The sequence below is a fragment of the Macadamia integrifolia genome, chromosome 5 (genome assembly GCF_013358625.1).
Source record: "Macadamia integrifolia cultivar HAES 741 chromosome 5, SCU_Mint_v3, whole genome shotgun sequence".
NCBI lineage: Eukaryota > Viridiplantae > Streptophyta > Magnoliopsida > Proteales > Proteaceae > Macadamia > Macadamia integrifolia.
The window spans coordinates 4,666,155-4,685,752 of record NC_056561.1 but is presented as its reverse complement, the minus strand read 5'-3'; the positions used below and the strand labels follow the sequence as shown (position 1 = coordinate 4,685,752).

General features: G+C 36.5%; 1 protein-coding gene across 2 annotated transcripts in view; it reads right to left on the bottom strand.

Moving 5' to 3' along the window:
• Positions 1-10,705, bottom strand: part of LOC122079778 (SH3 domain-containing protein 2) — a 16,510-nt gene extending 5,805 nt beyond the window's left edge. Inside the window, exons 1-9 of one of the 2 annotated variants that reach the window (XM_042646490.1) lie at positions 10,507-10,705; positions 8,599-8,721; positions 8,447-8,516; positions 8,200-8,351; positions 4,226-4,327; positions 2,508-2,708; positions 2,328-2,390; positions 2,041-2,193; positions 1,858-1,932 (exon numbers count right to left, since the gene is read on the bottom strand). In XM_042646490.1, the coding sequence (XP_042502424.1) occupies positions 1,858-1,932; positions 2,041-2,193; positions 2,328-2,390; positions 2,508-2,708; positions 4,226-4,327; positions 8,200-8,351; positions 8,447-8,516; positions 8,599-8,721; positions 10,507-10,566 (999 nt within the window). In that variant the 5' untranslated portion in view covers positions 10,567-10,705. Of the gene's footprint in view, positions 1-1,857; positions 1,933-2,040; positions 2,194-2,327; positions 2,391-2,507; positions 2,709-4,225; positions 4,328-8,199; positions 8,352-8,446; positions 8,517-8,598; positions 8,722-9,439; positions 9,711-10,506 lie in introns of those variants that run through there. The other variant, XM_042646491.1, reaches the window with a different exon arrangement.
• Positions 10,706-19,598: the final 8,893 nt, after the last annotated feature.

The window sequence follows — 19,598 nt, the reverse complement described above, 5'->3', positions numbered from 1 at the left end:
AGATAGCTGAGCATTGTTCATCTTCAGTGCAAGAGCACTCGATCAGTGAGCTATTACGCACTTTTTCATTGGTAACTGCTTCTAGGCAAACCTCCTAGCTGACCCTCTTCTATTTTTCACCCCCATCGCCTTCCCCCCTTCATTGGTGTACGATGTCTTGTATTCCGTCGCAGTTTAATCCAGGGAGTACTGGTGTAGGCACCACGACAGAATAGAACGGTGGTCCCCCTGCTCCATTTTTTTATTTGGAGTAGTTTTGTACATTCCGGATTAGGGGTTTTCGCCATATATTGTAGCGAGGTTTACTTTCTCTATATGCAATTCTAAGAGGTGTGAGGAAGAGCGTTGTATACATCTCGATAGGGTTACAACACTTATCCTCACACCTCTCAGAATTGTATACAAAGAAAGTATACCTCGTTACAATATATAACGAAAAACCCTAATCTGGAATGTACAAAACGGCCCTCAAATAAAAAATTCGAACGCAGTTTTCCTCCCTAAAAAGGGGATTGTACGGATTCTCTTATTCTGAAAAAAGAATTTGTAAAGGTTTTCCTCCCTACCTACTGTACTGAAAGAGAAGAGCTAGTGGAATACCTTACAAGTAGAACTTGTAGGGAGTGGACTAGACTCGGATTGAGTCGAACCACTATAAATCTTGGTGTTATGTGATTGTGTATAAATTATTACTCTGCAATATTTTATTTACAATCACATTTGGGAATCATAATTTGAAAAGGATTTCAATTTCACTAACATAACCTATTCACCCCCTCTAGGTTATTTCATCCACCACTTTATCTTAAGCAAATAGGTCCTACGTTCTGTGTCCTAAGGCACATATTCAAGACCACCAGTCTATGTTGGGTGGTTAGGCTCTCCCTATGTATAACCTTACAATGCTTACACAATAATCTATCGGCCCTTCTAATTAGGAAGAAATCTATTTGGCTACTATGATGCTCACTTTTGTACGTAACTAGATGCTCCTCTCTCCTGTTTCAAAGAAAGTGTTTGCAATGGATAAATCATAAGCTCCGCAAAGTCTAAAATCGAGGTCCCCTCATCATTCCTCTCTCCAACTCTAAAATCTCCATGAACATCTTCATAGCCTCTACGATCCCTCCCAACATGTCCATTCAAGTCATGTCCTATAATCATTTCACTTTAACCAAAGCCTTGCACTAAATCATCCATCTATTCCCAAAAAAGGAGCTTGCTACTCTCATCCAATCTTACTTGGGGTGCATAAGCGCTAAATATATTGACCACCTCTTTCTCCAACACCAATTTGATGGATATAATTTGATCTCCCAGTCTTTTACCGTCCCCAACATCATTCTTTAGATCTTTGTCCACTACTATACCCACTCCACTTCTATTCTTTAGATCTTTGTCCACTCACTGTTTCCTCCCCACAACCCCCAATTTTCATATATATTTATTGCCAATACCACATGTTGTAAGGAAAATCAGTCTTCATTTTTAGTCAAGAACAGCAAAAGCAATTGTAATAAAATCAAATCACCAACCAAAATCTATGAAGAGGAAGAAGAGAAAAAGAGGAGAGGGAGAACACGATAGGAGAAAAAGTGAGAGAATCCTAGAGTCATAATCCTATCGTGGCCTAGTCCCACAACTTATATAATAAACAAGAAACCTACTTAGAGTCAAATTACAACCAAAGTAAATAACAAATGACTTAACTAGACTTATGACAACTAACTCCCACAACTTAACAGGAGGAGGACCCTCAGTACACTTTAAGAGCAACATAGAGTACAAGATAGAATAGAGCATTAAACCATCGTTAGAATGTGAAGAAGTAACCAAACAAAAGGTGGATTCACAAACCTTTCTGACAACAACATAATCACCAACTGACAAATTAAGCTCCACATCAGACTCAGCTTGATATGAATGTGTAACCTACAACAAATTGAAAAGGAACAATTTTGGAAGAAAAGGGACAGAGATATTACAAAACTGTGTTTCATCATCATTAAAAATTTCTATAAAGGGGCAAAAAACAATCACCTCTCCTAAAAAGTATCCCATGCTATCTGTTAGCCCATCATATGTTTGAGCAACAAAACCACCATTAACTTCTTCATATGAGGGTGGAGGTGGCATAGAATTGTCTACAGCCACATTGGGAGAAGCTTCAATTCTTTGGCGCTCTGATACCATCTGCCAATTGCAACAGAAAAATCATAAATCTTAAGATTTCTTGAATAAGACTCATTGAAAGAAAAAGTAGAAATACATAAGCCAGCTGCAAATAAGAAGCAACAGTAATTGAAGTTCATCAGACAATCCCATACCTCTCCCTCAAGTTGATCAAGTATTTGCAAGACTCGTTGATGATAAAAACGTTCCGATTCCACCTTTAATGTAAAAGAGGAAAAAGAGCTGTAAGGTGTGATGTCCTAAAATATATGGCATGTAAAGCGTAAACTTGAATTCAGAAGGAACTGCATCAGGTAAAGATGAAAATGAATTACCAAGGCAATTAGTCGCTGGAGCGTCAACCTTTGTTGCTGGGATTCCACAGCAGCCATTGCAGCGACAGCTTCCTTCCCCAAGGTTGCCATGTTTGACTTCAGCTCTTGCAGCCTAGCTTCAGCAGCTTCAAGTTTTGAAGTATAATCAACATTGCCAGCAGATTCCCTTACTTTTACTTGGCGTTTAGAGACTTCAATAGCCTGTATAGATCAAGTAGAAAAATTAAACAAGCTGCAGGAGGGCTAAGTTTCATCATGTTAGTAAACTGAACATGTCAGAAGCATTCCACTCGCCAACACCCCCCCACACACACAAACACACATAAAAAAAGGGTAAATGACACTTAGGGTACCCATCTTTTAGAGAAACAAGAAGTAAGGTACCCAGTGTATAGAATTTTACATTAAAGGTACTTCTTTATCTTCCCAGTTATACCCCCACCATCACCACATCCACAGCCACCACAACAACCACCACCACCACCTCCTGCCGCACCCCTCCCCTCAGCCCCTCTCACTCTCCCTTCCCCTGCATTCTCCCTCCCGTGTAACCCCGCAACACCCCCTGTCCTTCACCAACCCCCCCTCTCACCATAACCCCCACCCCAACTACCAAAACAGGAAAACTACTAATCGGAAGAGGCAAGGTCCACCGTCTTGAGCACCATCCAAGAAAAAATAGAAAAAAAGGGGGGGGGGGCCAATACTCTACAAACCAATCTTGATTCCAAAGCTTTGTATAATATTAGAACAGAGAGATGACGCAACAAACTTACTAACCGCCATCAAGGATGCAACAATGGACCTGTCTGTCACTGTATGGGGTTTCAGTTCGATACATTGACGATGCATTTCTCCATCCAAACGGGTGGTGGTTGTTGTGTTAAAGATTGGCCCAAAAAGAGAGTTATGGAGTGTGGACTGAGAGTTCATCCACTGAAAGAGGAACAACCGATAATGGGAGGACTTTCCTCTTCTCCCTACCTGTGGCAATGGAGGTGGCTTGGGTGTTGGTTCTCAAAGGGATGCTGCCGGTTTGGTGGGAAGTTTGTTAGGTGCTCATTTGGCTAGCAGGCCCAAGGCCTTGACTGTAGTTCATGTGCCATGGAATGTAGCCCCCTTGCAGGAGTGGTTTTATCTGAGAAGTGAGAAGGGATGAGATGAGGTTGTGGTCTAAGGGTCTTTCTCTTTCAGGTGCTTCTTTGCAGAAACATGGCCCTCTCTCCCCTGCCCTCTACATCACCTCCTCCACCCCTCTCTCTCTGCCGGCTTACCTCACCCCTGCTCACAAACCCCTTCCTTCTCTAGTGCACATTGACAACCACAAGCCATCATACTCTCAATTCGACTCCATGGCCGGAAAGTCTGCATCTCAGTGTCCATTGTCATTAACTCACCATTGGCACTATAAAGGGTCAATGTGATAAGGGAGAGAAGGAGAATGGGCATCAGATCGGCTAAGAAGAAGAAATGGGTAATATTGGAACTATAGAAAATAAGGAACCTTAAATGTAAAACTGTTGAAACGTGAGGCACCCTACGTGTAATTTTTCTGAAGGTTGGGTACCCTAAGCATCTTTTACCCCCCAAAAAAAAAATTGAACATTCTTAACTTGTTGAAGAAGTCCAATGTTGGAGTCACCAACCAAACAAATCAAATATGCTAACATCACAATAAATCCTGCAGAATAAAGCAAAAGAAATGCATCTCATGCTACCTGAGCTTCAGCTTCCTGCTGCATTCTATCATATCGTTGAGCAAGATGCCGAGCATCCTCCAACGGAGCTCCCATAACCATTGCTCTTAATGGCTCCGCAACCTGGAGATTCAACATAATGAAATATAAATTAGATAGGCAAATCTAAGCATAATTACATAGACAACGAAAGAAGAGTTGTAACCTCAAAGCCACATTTACCGTTAAATAACACCGTCAAATCTTGAAGGCATCCTAGCCAATATGAGAAGACTTACCACATCTCAGAATGGGGGGATGGGGGCACATTTTCTACGCAAATATAACACTGAAAAAGAAAAATATCTCTATTTGGGAAACCCATAGTACTAGGCATCCTAAACCCTCTAAAGAAAACTAAACTCAAGCCACGGAAATCCAGTTGGAGTTTAGCTCAAACAATAAAACAGGTGAGTTAGGCACTATATGACAGAAATAGAAAAAATTCTATAGCTTCTGTTGGTGATGGCTAGTTCAGAAAGCAGAAAAGGCCTGCAAGTGATGAAGATCTGACGGCTGCATCGTGAGAACCGGAACAATCCTAATGCCACTAGGACAGAATGAAAAAAAGAACAGAGTTGCAGCAAATCGAATATGAAAAACAGAAATCAATTTGGCGGTTTAGCAGCTACCAAATGCAGAATAGGTTTCATAAGTAACAGGAGAAACTAAAATCAATAGCAAAAATGAACTGAAACTGAGGAATCAACAGAAGAGTATAGCTGCAGGGTGCAAGGTTAGAAAAATCTGAACTGTAACTTGGATAAATAGAAAGAAAACAGATAGTAGGAGGATAAAATAGGTTAGGAATCCACCCAAAGCCTACAGTGAGAATCCACCCATCCACAATCACTTTATTCCTCAAATAGCGGAGAACGTACATGCCAAAATCCTATGATTGACTTAGGAGAGAGCTTCCATCATAAAAGCTTCACTCTAATCTATTACATCATCCAACCAATAGAAAAGCTCTAAACATTGATCTTTAGAGATTAACCAATGAGGAAAAAAAATAGCCAACTCAAACTAGAACAAAATATTTCATCCAAGATCAGCTTTACAATAAAATAAAATAAAAAAGAAAATAACTGATAGAAGATCCCACAAGCTAAGTAATTGATGCGGATACAGGGGAATCGGATCGCTTATGGACCCACAATTAGAACAAATATTTCAATCTAGGCAAACCAGTGGCAATAATGTAATTTTTTGGTAAAATTTAGGAGCTTTAGAGAGTGAAATAACTGACTAACGACTAAATAGGAATTAAACCCAAAGACAAGGATCGATTCTGGAAATAAAGATGGTAGTGGGGTTAAACTGAAATAAAACCAAGAATGAAGGGTTATTTTGCAAACTAGTAAAGAGGGGGCTGTCTTTAATAAAGAACTTAAAAGTTGGAGGGACTTATCTGTAATAACCAGAAGTAATATGTATAAACAATAAAATACCAGTCTTCTTCTTCCTCACGATAGAACTCAAGGGCGTACTTCAAACCTCCATGAAAACAGAGCTAGATGCTGAGAAGTTGATCGAGCAGCAAATATGGAATCAAGGCACCAAATCCCAACTCTTACTGAATTCGATCCACAGTCTGATGTCCAAAGAAGCTAAGGGAACCTGAGACTGGCGGAAGCTAGGGTTTCAGCCCAGTTGCAGACCTGATTTCTCACCATAGAAGAGTCGTGAAGGCCTGAAGTTCAAAGAGGTACATCGCCTATGTGCAGGCTACCTTCAACTCAAGTAACAGATCCAACCGATGGGTTTGCTGGTTCTTCAACAGTTCTCATAACCAGATGTCATCACCAGACCAGAATCCTAACGGCAAGCTTTCTTCGAACCAACGACTATAGCCCATAATAGGGGTTCAGCCAGCAAGAGGAATTAATAACAGGAGAGGGGACATAAGGAGGGAAGAAGAAGAACAACAAGATAAGGAAAAAACAAAAGAGGGAGAGGGAGGTCACGGCAACCAACGTTAAGCCAAAAAAAAAACATTCAATTTCAAACTTCAATTCTCCAAATCTCAATATGAGTTTTCTTCCATTACATGGCTATATAAAGAGAATCAAAACATAAATTTGGTAGTTTATTAAAATGGAAACTATCCTAATTGGCAACTGAAAATAAAAATTCATCTAAATAAAATACTATCAAACTAATTCTAGCTCTAAAAGGAAAGAAATAGGAATCAAATCAAAGAGGATATCTCAAGCCCAACGCCCAACTGCATCTGTAATTCATAGATCCCATATTCCGACCTCCTACCCATATTTTAGGCCCATTATAGACCAAAAGGCCAACACATATGCAACCCAAATCCAAGCTGCCAACACATATGCAACCCAAACCCAAGCTTATTTCCACAAAAAAGCCCACTTTTCTGATATATCTGCATCACCTTCTATAGCATCGAAGATACCTCCATGGAAATCATGAAGCATCCTAAGATTTTCAACATACAAAAGGTTGGTCTATTTTTCTCCATCAACTAATCTAAGGTATGGTAATTCAACAATAAAAATTATTTTAAAAAACACGACGGTTCATCCATAGAGGTTGAGACTTGAGAATTGTTAGAAGTCTATCAAGAGAAATGAGGAGTCTACTGCAAGACTCTCAAACTCCTCCCTTGTGTTTTTCTAGTCCTATTAGAACTGTGTGTTTGGGTTATCCTAGTCCTATTAGGATTGAAAGAGCAATTAGTATTAGTTTTCTATTTTGTTCTATTTTATTCTTTCTTATTCCTAGTAGGACTTGCAATAGCTATTTATTTAATGAATGAAGGAGGGCAGCCCCAACCTAATCGATTGAGACTTCCTTGCTCTCTCTCTCTCTCTCCCTCCCTCCCTCTCATCTTTGTTTGAGGCACGTGAGTGCTTTCGTTGTAGCTATTGGGAGCTACAGTTTTTGTTGGAGTGCCTTCTTTGGAAAGGCCTTTTGATGAGTTGTTGGATGCTACACTTTTTTTGAAGTGCCTTCTTTGGGAAGGGATTTTGTTGTTGTTGTTGTTGTTTGTTGCTATTGGTATGCCTTCTTTGGGAAGAGCTTTCGTTAGAATTGGAGTTGTTGATGGCTTTATGATGGTTGATTGGAGTTCTCTCTGTGCTTGTTGGAGTTCTAGTTGGTCCAAGCTGGAGCTTTCTATTAACAAGATTATTATAAGGAAATCTGGAGAGTAGAGACAATCTTTGAGGCTCCGAGAAACCACCAAAATCTCCAGATATATGCATTTAACTAAATTCTACTCAATCTGTTTTCATTAGGGCTGTCCACAGATACCCATTAACCCATCTACCCACCTTACTGGACTTTTATTTGGAGGGTAAGAGTTGGAGCAGGTAAAAGTCTTACCCTCCCCATTGTATAAATTATGTACAAATATTTTTATAAGCTAACTCAAGGCCTAGCCCCAACCCAATACACATAACCAATCGTATCTAATCTACCCATATCTCATAACTCATTGTCCATTCAAAATCCCAAACCAAAAGATAAAAGAATATAGTTAGAGCTTTACCCAACTTATCCATTTCCCATGTGGCTTTGCAATTCCTACCCATGCCCTATAGGATAAGGACAGATAGAAGGCCACTGACAAACCCTACGCTACCCACTGACAGCCCTCACATTTTTCATTTTCCTTTTTTCAGCTTTCAGACATAAGTTTGGCCTTTAAATACTAAAGTTTTCGCATGATGCCATTTTCCAATACGGACACATCATATAAGGTTATTTAAAAAGCATGAAACAACTAGCAATTCAACCTATACCAAAATTTAAAGTTGTCAAAAAAAAAATGTATAAAATTATGGAGTGTTAATGTGCTGCCGCCAGAGTTCAATGGAAAAGAAGATGCCCAAAAATAAGGTGAAATTTTTTTGTCCATCCCAAAGCTAGAAGTCATTGAGAGCAAAAACTTTATCAAACCTGTCTACTGAGGGCTTTGCTCAAACCTGTGTACCAAGAGCTTTTAATAAATTTCCACGTTCCTTTTCCATTTGACCTTGAGCTCGTGCAAAACTCAGTGCAGCTTTTGATAATGTATTACCACTGGTACAAGTATTCTCAACACCATATTTCCTGCTATCTTCTGAAAACTTTGTACCTAATGGAAAGTCGTGGTTTGAAGTATGTAACATCATAAGAAAGGCAGGAAACAAAATATAGATTTACTAATGGATGTGAAAATTTCATCCTCACCAATTTCAACTTGTTTTGACCCGGTAACAATGTAACCTTCAACACCACGAACAATATCCCTTTGGAAGTGCTGGTAAAGAGAAAATACACATTTAATGGTTGGCCAAGAATATTGAAGCAAAATCACAAGAAAATATAGAATTTTGGTTAACCTTTGCTGCACGAGTTGACATGTAAAGCTTCTCAAGTTTTTGATGCTGCTGTAGCTCTATGTCATCTGAAACTAAATTATCTGACCCTCCATATCCCCCTCCTCCAAATTGCTTGAAGACAGCCTGAAGTATATTTACACAAATCATGTTTTTAGAGGGTCCAAAAAGCAATCTGTTTCAAATCTTTACCACACAAAAATATATTTGTTCGAAGATAGAGAGGATATGAAGCAAAGGGGAAAATTGATCATTTATTGTTACTGGATAGAAATCGAGCATAGATATATTAACAAGCCTTACAGGAAGTAGTAAAGAAGTTAAAAAAAATGGCAGTTAAGAGATCTTGATATAAAGAATATGTTCTTTGGCCCTAAGAAACAGAAGAAAGAATGGATGTCTCTGCAAAAGAAGATGAAGAAAGTGGCTGTGGCAGTGAGCAACTTGCGTTTTTTGGTGTTAGTAATGAGGAAAGAGTGGCAAGCCTTGGTCACTAGTGCAATGTCTTTCATTAGTTGGGAAGGAACCAGCCCTCTCAAGGAAACAAATCTAGACAGTGCAAAAGAGAATGTAATTAAGGAAAGAGGAGAATGTACAAGTACACCAATCTAAACATATCCTTTCTTTACAAGAAACAACCACCCCCTTTTTTGGGTTAAGCAACGACAACCAGAATTTACATTGAATAAGAGAAGCAGTATTAAACTTCTAGTCACCTAGATTGCAGTATACTTTCTGAATTTTGGTCATGCTTAAACAAATTCTGTTTTTCTTATTAATTGAAATCAAGTTCTTGATAAATTATCCTTAAAAAAATATTTATAGGTACAGAATGCTCACTAACCACATTCGTTGCAGAGTGAATATAGATATCCGAGCAAATAAATCAAATTTTGCTCATAATTCATGAAGATTGTAGCAAAACATAGTAACCGTATGTAGAACTGTTGGGGAAACAATCTTGATCGGCAGAGCCAGTCATGTTGCCCCTGCTCTTAACTGCATAAATCCCATGTCAGATGGCTCGAGCTTCATGTGATCAAAAAAGCCACATCCTTGTCGTTCAGCTATTTCACTCAGTAACCAGCTCCGCACTTGTGTCCACACTGTACCCCATCTTAGTAGGACATCAGCTGAAGGTCCACTTCTGCCCTCTGGTCATAGAATGTTGCTTTGCCATTACCACATAGGAGTGATTAAACCAACTTTGGATCAGTATCACAACTTTAACAAACAAACAAAATTCCATGTAAGGGTGAAGAAGAAGAAGCCAACGCCCACGCCCACCAAATGTTCTGTCTTTATGGAAAATCCAAAATCTTACCCTACTTCCAAGTTCCAACATATAACTACGCTTCAACAGGTGGAGGCCCGCCAAGTAATTAGGGTTAGTGATCAGATCACTTTGGTTTTCACAGTTTTATTTTCTTCTGTTTGCACATTCAAGGTTAAATCTCATCAAATGCCTTAACAGTTTCCTCAATTGCACGTGCACTACACCTAAGACTGTTTGGAAATGGAATATGGAAGTGTCTCCAGATCCAACATTTACTGATTAACTGAAAGGAGTCTAACTGGAGCCCAAATAGGCTAAACTTACCGTCTTTCAATCCCTTTCAAATGCCAAAACGAAACTAGTCTTCCCATACCTTAAATCTCAACTTACAGGCGCCATTATAACAATCCCTAATCCTGAATAAGGCAAGAACACCTAATCTCTTCAAACAAAATAAAGAAAATACCCGAGCTGCTGAAATCGATCTTACAATCGCCCCAAACCGCAACATTTGTTTTATATTTCAACCTTATAAAACGTATTCAGGTGAAGAAAAAAATCACACACGGAGAGATCTCTCGAAGTAATCAGGGGAAGCGGAGAATCAACGTTAAGAAAATATTAGGGTTCCGTACCTGTTGTTGCTTCGCGACCTGTTCTCTAAGCTTCGTAGCTTGTTTCCTGATTGCATCCATCCAGGGATTGCTGGGGAATGTGACTCAAGTTTCAGTATCAGAAGCAGAAGTAGACGACGAATGTGGGAAGAGAGGGAGAGAGATCTAACGAGGAAAGGACCTGGAGGAAGGCTTTCTAAAATCAAAACGTAACGGTGCTTTAACTGGGAAGGTGTTTGTTTTGTACGAAATCATATAAAAGTCCATAGGCCAAACACCAAATACACCACGTCACAATGGATACAGCGAAGCGAATTAGAGATTTTTTTTTTTTTTTTTTTTTGGTAAAAACGAATTAGAGATAGTGAAAAAGGTATATTTAGTGAAGGTTTTTCTTACCATCACTATGCTTTAGTGAATTATAATGTTTTAATATTTGCTACATGATTAGTATTTTTTTTTTTTTTTTTTCTCGTTTGCTAGAGAAAATATTTGACACGTGATAATATATGTGTTAGTCCATGTGAAATACTAAAACGTTTGGTATCGTTCTAAAAAAACGTTTTTAGAGTTTTTTCGTTCTATTATAACGAAAAAACAGAATCTTCTGTTTGGTGCACTTATGGTCTGTTAATGTTTTTCTGGAATAAAAAATGAAAAAAAAAAAAAAAAACTGAAAAAATGAGATTGGACAGAACTCCGTTTTGGAGTTCCGTCTTCCCAGTTTCGTTCTATTTTACAAAAAAAATAAAAATATCATTCCCGATACAAATCTGAAATTTTGAAACTCCATTTTTTTCGTTTTAAAATTGCATTTTGACACATAAATTGAAATTTTCGTTTTTGATACGAAATGGCGTTTCTGAAACATAAACAATACCAAACGGGCTCTAAGCAAGCATCTCATTAAGTATAATATTAACTCAAAATGAATAGACGAAATAATTAAAATTATAAAAGAAGTCATCTTGTATTTTATATTTATTTTTATTTTATGATATTTTAATAATTTTACGGAAACTCTTTCATTGGTCACATCTAGAGAGTTTGTGAACGAGCATGATTAATTCAAATAATTTGGTGATTCTAGTCTTTCGATATTTAGCTATTGGTCTAAGACTCTTGATTCTCAACGTATACATTTTATACTCAAATCCAGTCATTTATTTGCTTTTGTAATTGGATGCCTTAACGTGTATGTTCATTTATTCCATTGATGATCCTCACACCCTCTAAGTGATTGATTGATTGGTTTAAAAAATTGGACTAAATCATTCGCTTTGATTTGATCCATATCATATTCAGCTCTAAACCAATCTTAGTTCTAATCAATTGAGAACCAATTGATATTAGTTGAATCCTTGGGTTATAAGATTTACTTGACTTTTCCAAACCAATTTAAACGAAGACATTTTTAGATCCCGATTATGGGTTTTAAACCCATGTTGATGGTCCCTAATTTTTTTAAGAGTTAATCTGTTTGTCACTTTGGCGGTTACAACATAAGTTGTAACATCTCTTTTATGTCAATTAATAGATAATCATTATTTTTGCCACTTTAATGATTAAAATGTCATTTCACTTTTAGTGAATTGAATGAAAATTTATTAAGAGTTTGTATTTTATGAGTATAAAAGTAAATCTACTGTCATTGAACAATAGAGCGAGTGTCTGTTACTCACTGTTCGCAAGTAGATAATAACTTATTGTAATTTACACATTAGGACATGTTTTTTAATTATTTGTTTTTTATATCATATGAATGACCTTATTTATAATTTAACTTCAAATTATTTTTAAATTTCAAACACATTCCTAATATATAACAAATTACATATGAATTAAATATTAGTTTTACCTCTCCCAAACAGATTGGTTATTTCACCAATAATTGTAAATTGGATCGCTTAATCGCTTGATTTGTATTGGAATTAGTGGTCATATATATTGATTTATGAGCATAAGAAACCATGACCTAGATTTCATTATTCTGAATAAAATGATAGGATGATAGCCTTAAATTAAATTATATAAATCATGGTTAAAATCATAGCCAGTTTGAGTTGAGCTGGATTAGGTATGGTTAAAGCACAATTTTATATGATCCAACTCATATCTATAATTAGCATTGCCGAGATCATTGGGAGGGTTGTATTCTTATGTGAAAAGTGGTATTAGATTTGCAATAGAATATGTGTAGATTGAATGGAATAAGTTTTTTGGGTATCCTATTTAATAAGGAAAAAGGTACCAATCAATCAATTTTTTATTGCAATCTACCTATATCACTAATCCATAATTGTTATGTGAGAGATATAAATTCACTCATATCACTAATCTAAAATAGGCAAAATGTTACAATCAATCCCCTTATCATACACATCATTTCATTGATATTCGACTTAAATATAAATTTTTTGAATTGAATTTGGATATTGGGAATTAAGAAAAACAAATCACGCGGATGATGCATGATCTTATTAATATGTTGAACTTTCGCAATATAAAATTAAACTCAACAATTCTCTTGTGTAACTGTTGTTTTTCTCGATTTTCTTCAAAGAAAGTTCAATCTCTGATTTTACTACTACGACGAGTTAAGCATATCATTGTTTTTTTAGTGAAAGAGTTAAAACAGAAAAGTGAATAAATAAGAAGATTGGGATGGGATCTTGGGGTCGGATTTCATATTATACCCTTGAACTAAATGGATGAATTTGGGAAAATGAAATCAATTAATAGTGGTCAATTAATATTATGAAATTGCGTCAATTACCCTCTATTAAAATCAAACTAAACTATGTACTAGGATATTTAATGTCTGGTTACAAATTTGATTTGTAATATGCTCGATTACAAATAGTTGAACCCTTTTTTAAAATGTTTTATTTTTCCACTCGAAGAACTTTTATATTGGAAATTGACATATGATTAATGGACTTGGGGGTGTAATTATTAAAAAAAATAAATGAATCAACCCAATCAAACCTCACCACCCAATCAAACCTCACCATTAGTAAAAAGAGTTTTTTCGTCCAACTAACTTTTTGGTTGGGCACATTCATTATTTTGGAAAAAAAAAAAAAAAAACTTTTTTTTTTAATCTCCTCTTTCTCTTTTCTTATCACCTGTACGACCACCACTAACATGACTTGGCACCCACATTGTTTTCATGAGAATTATATCACTAAAGCTTCATACCCAAGTATCAATTATTTATAATAGAAATTGTTTCCCCAACTTGCTTACTTTATGCAAATTATTTATAATAACACTAAAGCTTCATACCCAAGTATCAATTATTTATAATAGAAATTGTTTCCCCAACTTGCTTACTTTATGCAAACTATTTATAATAACGAGGAAAAAAAAGCTACTCACTCATGTGTGTCTACACTTAGACACAAGCATGTACGAAAAGACTTTGTTATCCCCCACCTTATACACTGAATATGCCTCTACGTGGCCTCCCATTGGTTTGCACGTAGGTTAGGACAATGGTCGTACAAGTGGATAGCGTTATCTTGCCCTAATAATAATAATAATAATAATAAAAGGGTCCTTCCTGCTTGCTATTAGATAGTACATGGGTTAGTGACATTAGTCCATTTGACAGAGGGCCTATATACATCTCAATAGCTATATTTTAGTTCAAAGTAATGAAGGAAGGTTGCCCAAACTTTTATTCAAATTTTAGTAAAATTACCAAAATGCATTCGAATGTATGTTGATATAAAATACAAAGTGGAATACTTTATAATGTAGCTACTTCCTGTACTAATTTTAAGTTTAAATTGTACTAATGAGATGATTGTCTGATCCTCTCCTATCACATGGAGTAATCCATGACTACCATGTAGCAAAGAATAAAGCATTATATTTTACTAAGCATAGTGACGAGAAAGAAAACCATAATAATAACAATAATAATGTCACATATTAATCTTATAAACATATGACTAGTTGATGGGATTTTCTTATTAATAACCCTTATTTGCAAAATCATTTGTAACCTTTCTTGTTTGTTCCCACCTTTTTGAATAATTCTAATATTTTCTTTGGTCAATATTGGAACTTCATAGTTGCATCCACAATAATCTCAGTGACAAACATGTGTGGGTCCATAGTAACGAAATACTGACAAATGAAGATAACAAAAATAAAAGGATCGAATTTCCTTCACCCACGATGAATGAAGAACCCCTCACCATATGCATCTAGACATTATAATTAAAACAAATAAATGTAGTTGAAAGTTTTTCTTCATTAGTGGGAGAAAGAAATCCCCTCACCCCCTCACCATAGGTGATGTGAGAAATCCCATCAGCACTATATATATATATATATATATTCTTTAATTTTAGCATTATCACTCCCTATTGTTTGACCATCCATCCTCTTGATCATTCAATGGTAATGATGCCCATGGTGAAGGAATTCCTCTTTCACCATAGTAATGGGTGAAGGCAAATAAGTCCATAGGCCCCGTTTGGTTTAAGGGGTTTTTGCTGGGGTGAAATTCAAGGGGTGTGATAGTTGTACGAACTATTTCACCCTAATGTGACTTTACATTGTTTGATTATAAGGAACAGAATTTAGAGTAGATAACCTCATACTTGTGAGTTTTCCTATTGAGTCATTGCTTTATTCGCCCCAACTCTCTAAAAGTCCCACCGTTTTGGTGGGACTCTCGTAAGAAAGTTGAAGGAAACTTGGCAATGATTGTTTCTATTGTTCAGGTCATGGGAAGGAGCGTGGGTTTCAGATATAAAGATCGAAGGGGATCGTGGGATGTTCTCAACCAATCTTATCGCTGCAACCCTTAACCAATTTGAACCAACGAGACCCTTAATTGATATGATCATTGCAACCCCCAATCGTTCTATTTCCTCTCAATAAACTAGAATGTGGATAAGCTTTGCAGAGACGAACCAATGAGACCTTAAAACCGATCTGATATATCTGAGTCAAAGATAGTTCGAAGTTTTTATAGCACGCCCAACCTTTCTGAACTAGCGAGACCCTAAACCGATATGATCGTTGCAACCCCCAATCCTTATCTTTCCTCTCAAGCAACTAGAATCTCGAGAAGCTTGCCCTAGATCTCATTCTTTCCCTCTTTTCTTCTTTCCTTTTTTCCATCTCTCCTTCAACCAAACGAATATAATGGGAAAGTTATGGAATTTTTTTTTACTTTCCTAAACTAACCAAATGTTGTTGGGGTGGGAAAAATTAAATTTTACCTCATCTTTACTTTTTTTGCTTTTAACTCCACTAACATGAGTCATATACTGATAACATTTCAATCCCCAACTCCCCTCTAAACAAACATACCCTAAAGATATTCATAAATTGTGACCATGAATATTAGGGCATGGGAATTAATGATAAACTCAAAGCTCAATAATAGGGTCACATCACCATGAATATGCAAAATTACCATCTTACTCTCATGATTCATGTTTATGCCCTTACGTGTGTTCTCATTGGCCCTCTTCATACATTGATGCGGGGACAGTACATGATCAGGTAACGATCTCTTACCCATTGTTGAGTTAGATTGATGAAAGATATATAAAATGAAGATAATGATGACTAAAGGTTTCACGTATGGGAAGCCAACTGAGATCGGATCAGGTCCTCTTACGAGAATGATTCTCGTATGGTGTTTGATCCACACTTGGACTCCACTTAATCTTTCTCTTATTTTAATTGATTTTTATTTTGAGTGGAGTTCAAGTGTGGATCAAACACCCTACAAGAATAATTATCGTACGAGAACCTGATCTGGACTCAAACCAACTAAACAATGTTTAGACTTGGTACGAGTCGTAAACTCAAACGTCCTAAGTTCGACACCCACTAGACACACCTTGGGCCACTCACACGGGGATGTTTAGTTTTCTTCATTGCTTTCAGTGAAAGTTGAATGGTTATCATTCAACCCCGGTATGACATGGTCCATGCAGTTGTGGGGTTAGTATAGACCCACGGGACTAGTTAGGCCGAAGGCTTGTATACCCGTTTTAAAAAAAAAAAAAAAAAAAAAAAAAGACACATATTGTTATAAAATCGTATGTTTGGAGCCGTTACGTTCCACATACAAGAGATGATACGATATATATATTGAATAAAATCATTTCCAATGGGAGATAAGGGAGCAAAACCGTGTCATATTACTACATGTTTCAAATATCGATATCGGATTGGCCTCTGCCGATCCTTATCGGTGAAGCAGTTTGTAGCAAAGGTAAAATCGTCAAAAAATGGATCCTTTCAAGGGACAAAAAAAAAAAAAAAAAGTGCAAAACCACCTGATATAGCCCTATTCAACCGATGCATATCAATAATAATATTATTAATATTAGTATTGGGATATCGATTTCGATCGATAACAATATTTAAATTCATGAACACTACACATCCAGTTTCACTTGTTTTAGAAGCAAGCATGTTTGTTATAAATGGGGATTTGGATTGTCGTTAGAGAGGGAACAATGAGGAGATAGAGACACAAAATAGGAAAGACAGAATTATGAGTGAGAAACACAGGAGGGAGAGATAGGGGCTGGATCCTCTCAAATGCACCAGCTCCGCCAACGCACATCAGTTGACTGACAGAACCACGCATACACCCCAATTGCCTCTTATACAGTCCAATGTGTGCTAGAGGCCACTGTTGCGCTTGAGGGAGAGAAAAAACCCCAGGTTGGAGAGGATCCTAATCCTATAAACAAGCTTTGTCTTCAAGATTTAGATCCTCTTTCTTAGCTCACATTCGGTAGCTATGAGCCCATTAAGATATGTGTTTAGGTATTAGAATGCTTCCAACTATTGGATGTGACTAGAATCTCTCCTGCATCAGAGTTGCGGCTCCCTTCATTTTCTATTTCATATTATAGTTAGTAAGTTTGGAGATGGCAATAATACGGGAACGTATATATATGACAATTAAATAGATCATACGGTAATAATACGTTTAAAAAAATCAGGCATAATAAAATATGTATGGTAATAATACGGTACGTGTTTAATATGGTTGTTCTGTACAAATTCATGAGCAAAAATCCAGGATTAAAAATGATTGTTTGAAACTAAATTCTAATCTACCATGCTTTTATGGACACTAAAATCTAATATGATTTTCCAATTTGAATCATTTATCTTTCTTTTGAATTTTCACATTTAATATTAATTAAATTTAACCCCTAAAAAATGTATGGTAGAAAGAACTAAGAGGAGAATCAAGCCTTATATATTCTCGTAATTTTTACATGTTTTCTTCTTCTTTTTGGTACAGAAACAATATTCAAGAAGATCGAGAATAAGTGTTTGCAATAGTTCATACCAGAGATGCACTTGGATTTTCTTGAAATTCCCATGGGGGTACAATCTAATATCGGTCATGGATCAATTTTAATGCTCAAGAACCTCCTCCCTTCAACTCCTTTGACTTCTTAGATGTAATGTTGCAAGAACAGAGGGAGGAGAACACTCATGTCATTTCTCTTTTTCTAATTCTTCACATTGTCTAGCTACAACTATGTTTGTAAGTTAATTGTCGGTTCAATTCAAATGGTTGATTTTAAACTTCCAATGGAAAGAAAAACAGAGAAGATGAAGGGTTGATTGGGTTTTCAACAATTGATGGAAGAGAAATGGATAAGAGAATGAAAGCAGGGGGTATTGATGTCTTACTTATCGCCCTCGGTCGTTGGCCGCCACCCACCGAGAACGGAGATGGAGGAGAAGGGGTCATTGGAGCAAGGGTTCCTCATTTTTTTGGTTTACTTAGATGACGGAAAAATAAGGGTTATAGTTTTGATTGATTAGGGCTCCTATTAGAAGACAAGGGTCGAGAATCAGGATTTGACCCATTTGGGTTAATCTCATTTTTTTTTAACCCAAAATTTTATTGAATATATAACATATTATACGAATATTATTCATATATAATACAATTATATTTAAAATCTATGTATTAAACATTTTTTTTAGATCAATACGTCAAATTATGAATTTTTGAATTGAACGTTTAGATGCGTATATTATAGGTATATAATATGCATATTTTACCGTGATGTCGACCATCGTGTTTGTCTGGGCTGTAGGTGTGGACTTTGGACATTACGGATGTTACCTTAGTGAGTAGCGTGCGTTGTTTTGTGAGTGGGGGTGGTGCGTGGTGGCGTGGTGGCGTGGTGGGGTTTAAAGTGAAAGGCGGGGGGAGAGGTCAGTGTGTATCTTCTTTAGACAAACAAAAAAAGTGTATCTACCTATTATTTATTTATTTTTCAAATCTGTCTAAATGTCTACTTTGGTAAAGAAAATTTAGGCATTGATAGATGATTGTGACATTGGATTCGATTGGAATAGGCTTGGGTTGAGCTAATGGGACATTGGCTTAGGTTGGATGGAGTTTTGGTTTTTAAGAATTCAGTCCAATCCATCCCAGTTGGAAAGGTGGTTTAACATTGGACTTCCTAACTCATTACTCATGAATAATGTGTTTCCTAGTAAATCGATCTAGATAGACGGGCAACCTCTTTCCCAGTTACTAGTGATGTCAAACCCTAATCTGAACTAATGAAATCAGACTGCATTCAAACCAAATCTAGCCAAATTGAATAAACTTTAGTTTGTGGGTATTGTGACAACAAAGCCAATCGCATCAAAATCAATCGAAACCGGATCAAACTGATATAGAATAGATAAGAAACTGTTACCAACCAAAAAATTATACAAAAACTCCCCCCCCTAATTATGTATATATTTACATGGTAACTGATAAGAGAGAATTTGTTAAAATTCCAATATTTCATTATTAGTTTGATCAAACGAGGTATAAGAAATTCCCTTTTTCTCCTCCTTTGCGGGTTTGGGGCAATGGTTTAGTTATCGGCATTGATATTGTTATCAATCGATACTCATTTGATTCAATAGGGATCGATCACTCTTGTCCTTGATTTTTTCTCTTGTCCTTACTTTCACAAGAAAAATGAGTTTTATGTTATGATTTTACTTCTAAACTGATATTGATAAATGATTTGGATTAATCGGATATATGATATGATTAATCCGATATCAATACTTAAAATTATGGTTCAGGACTG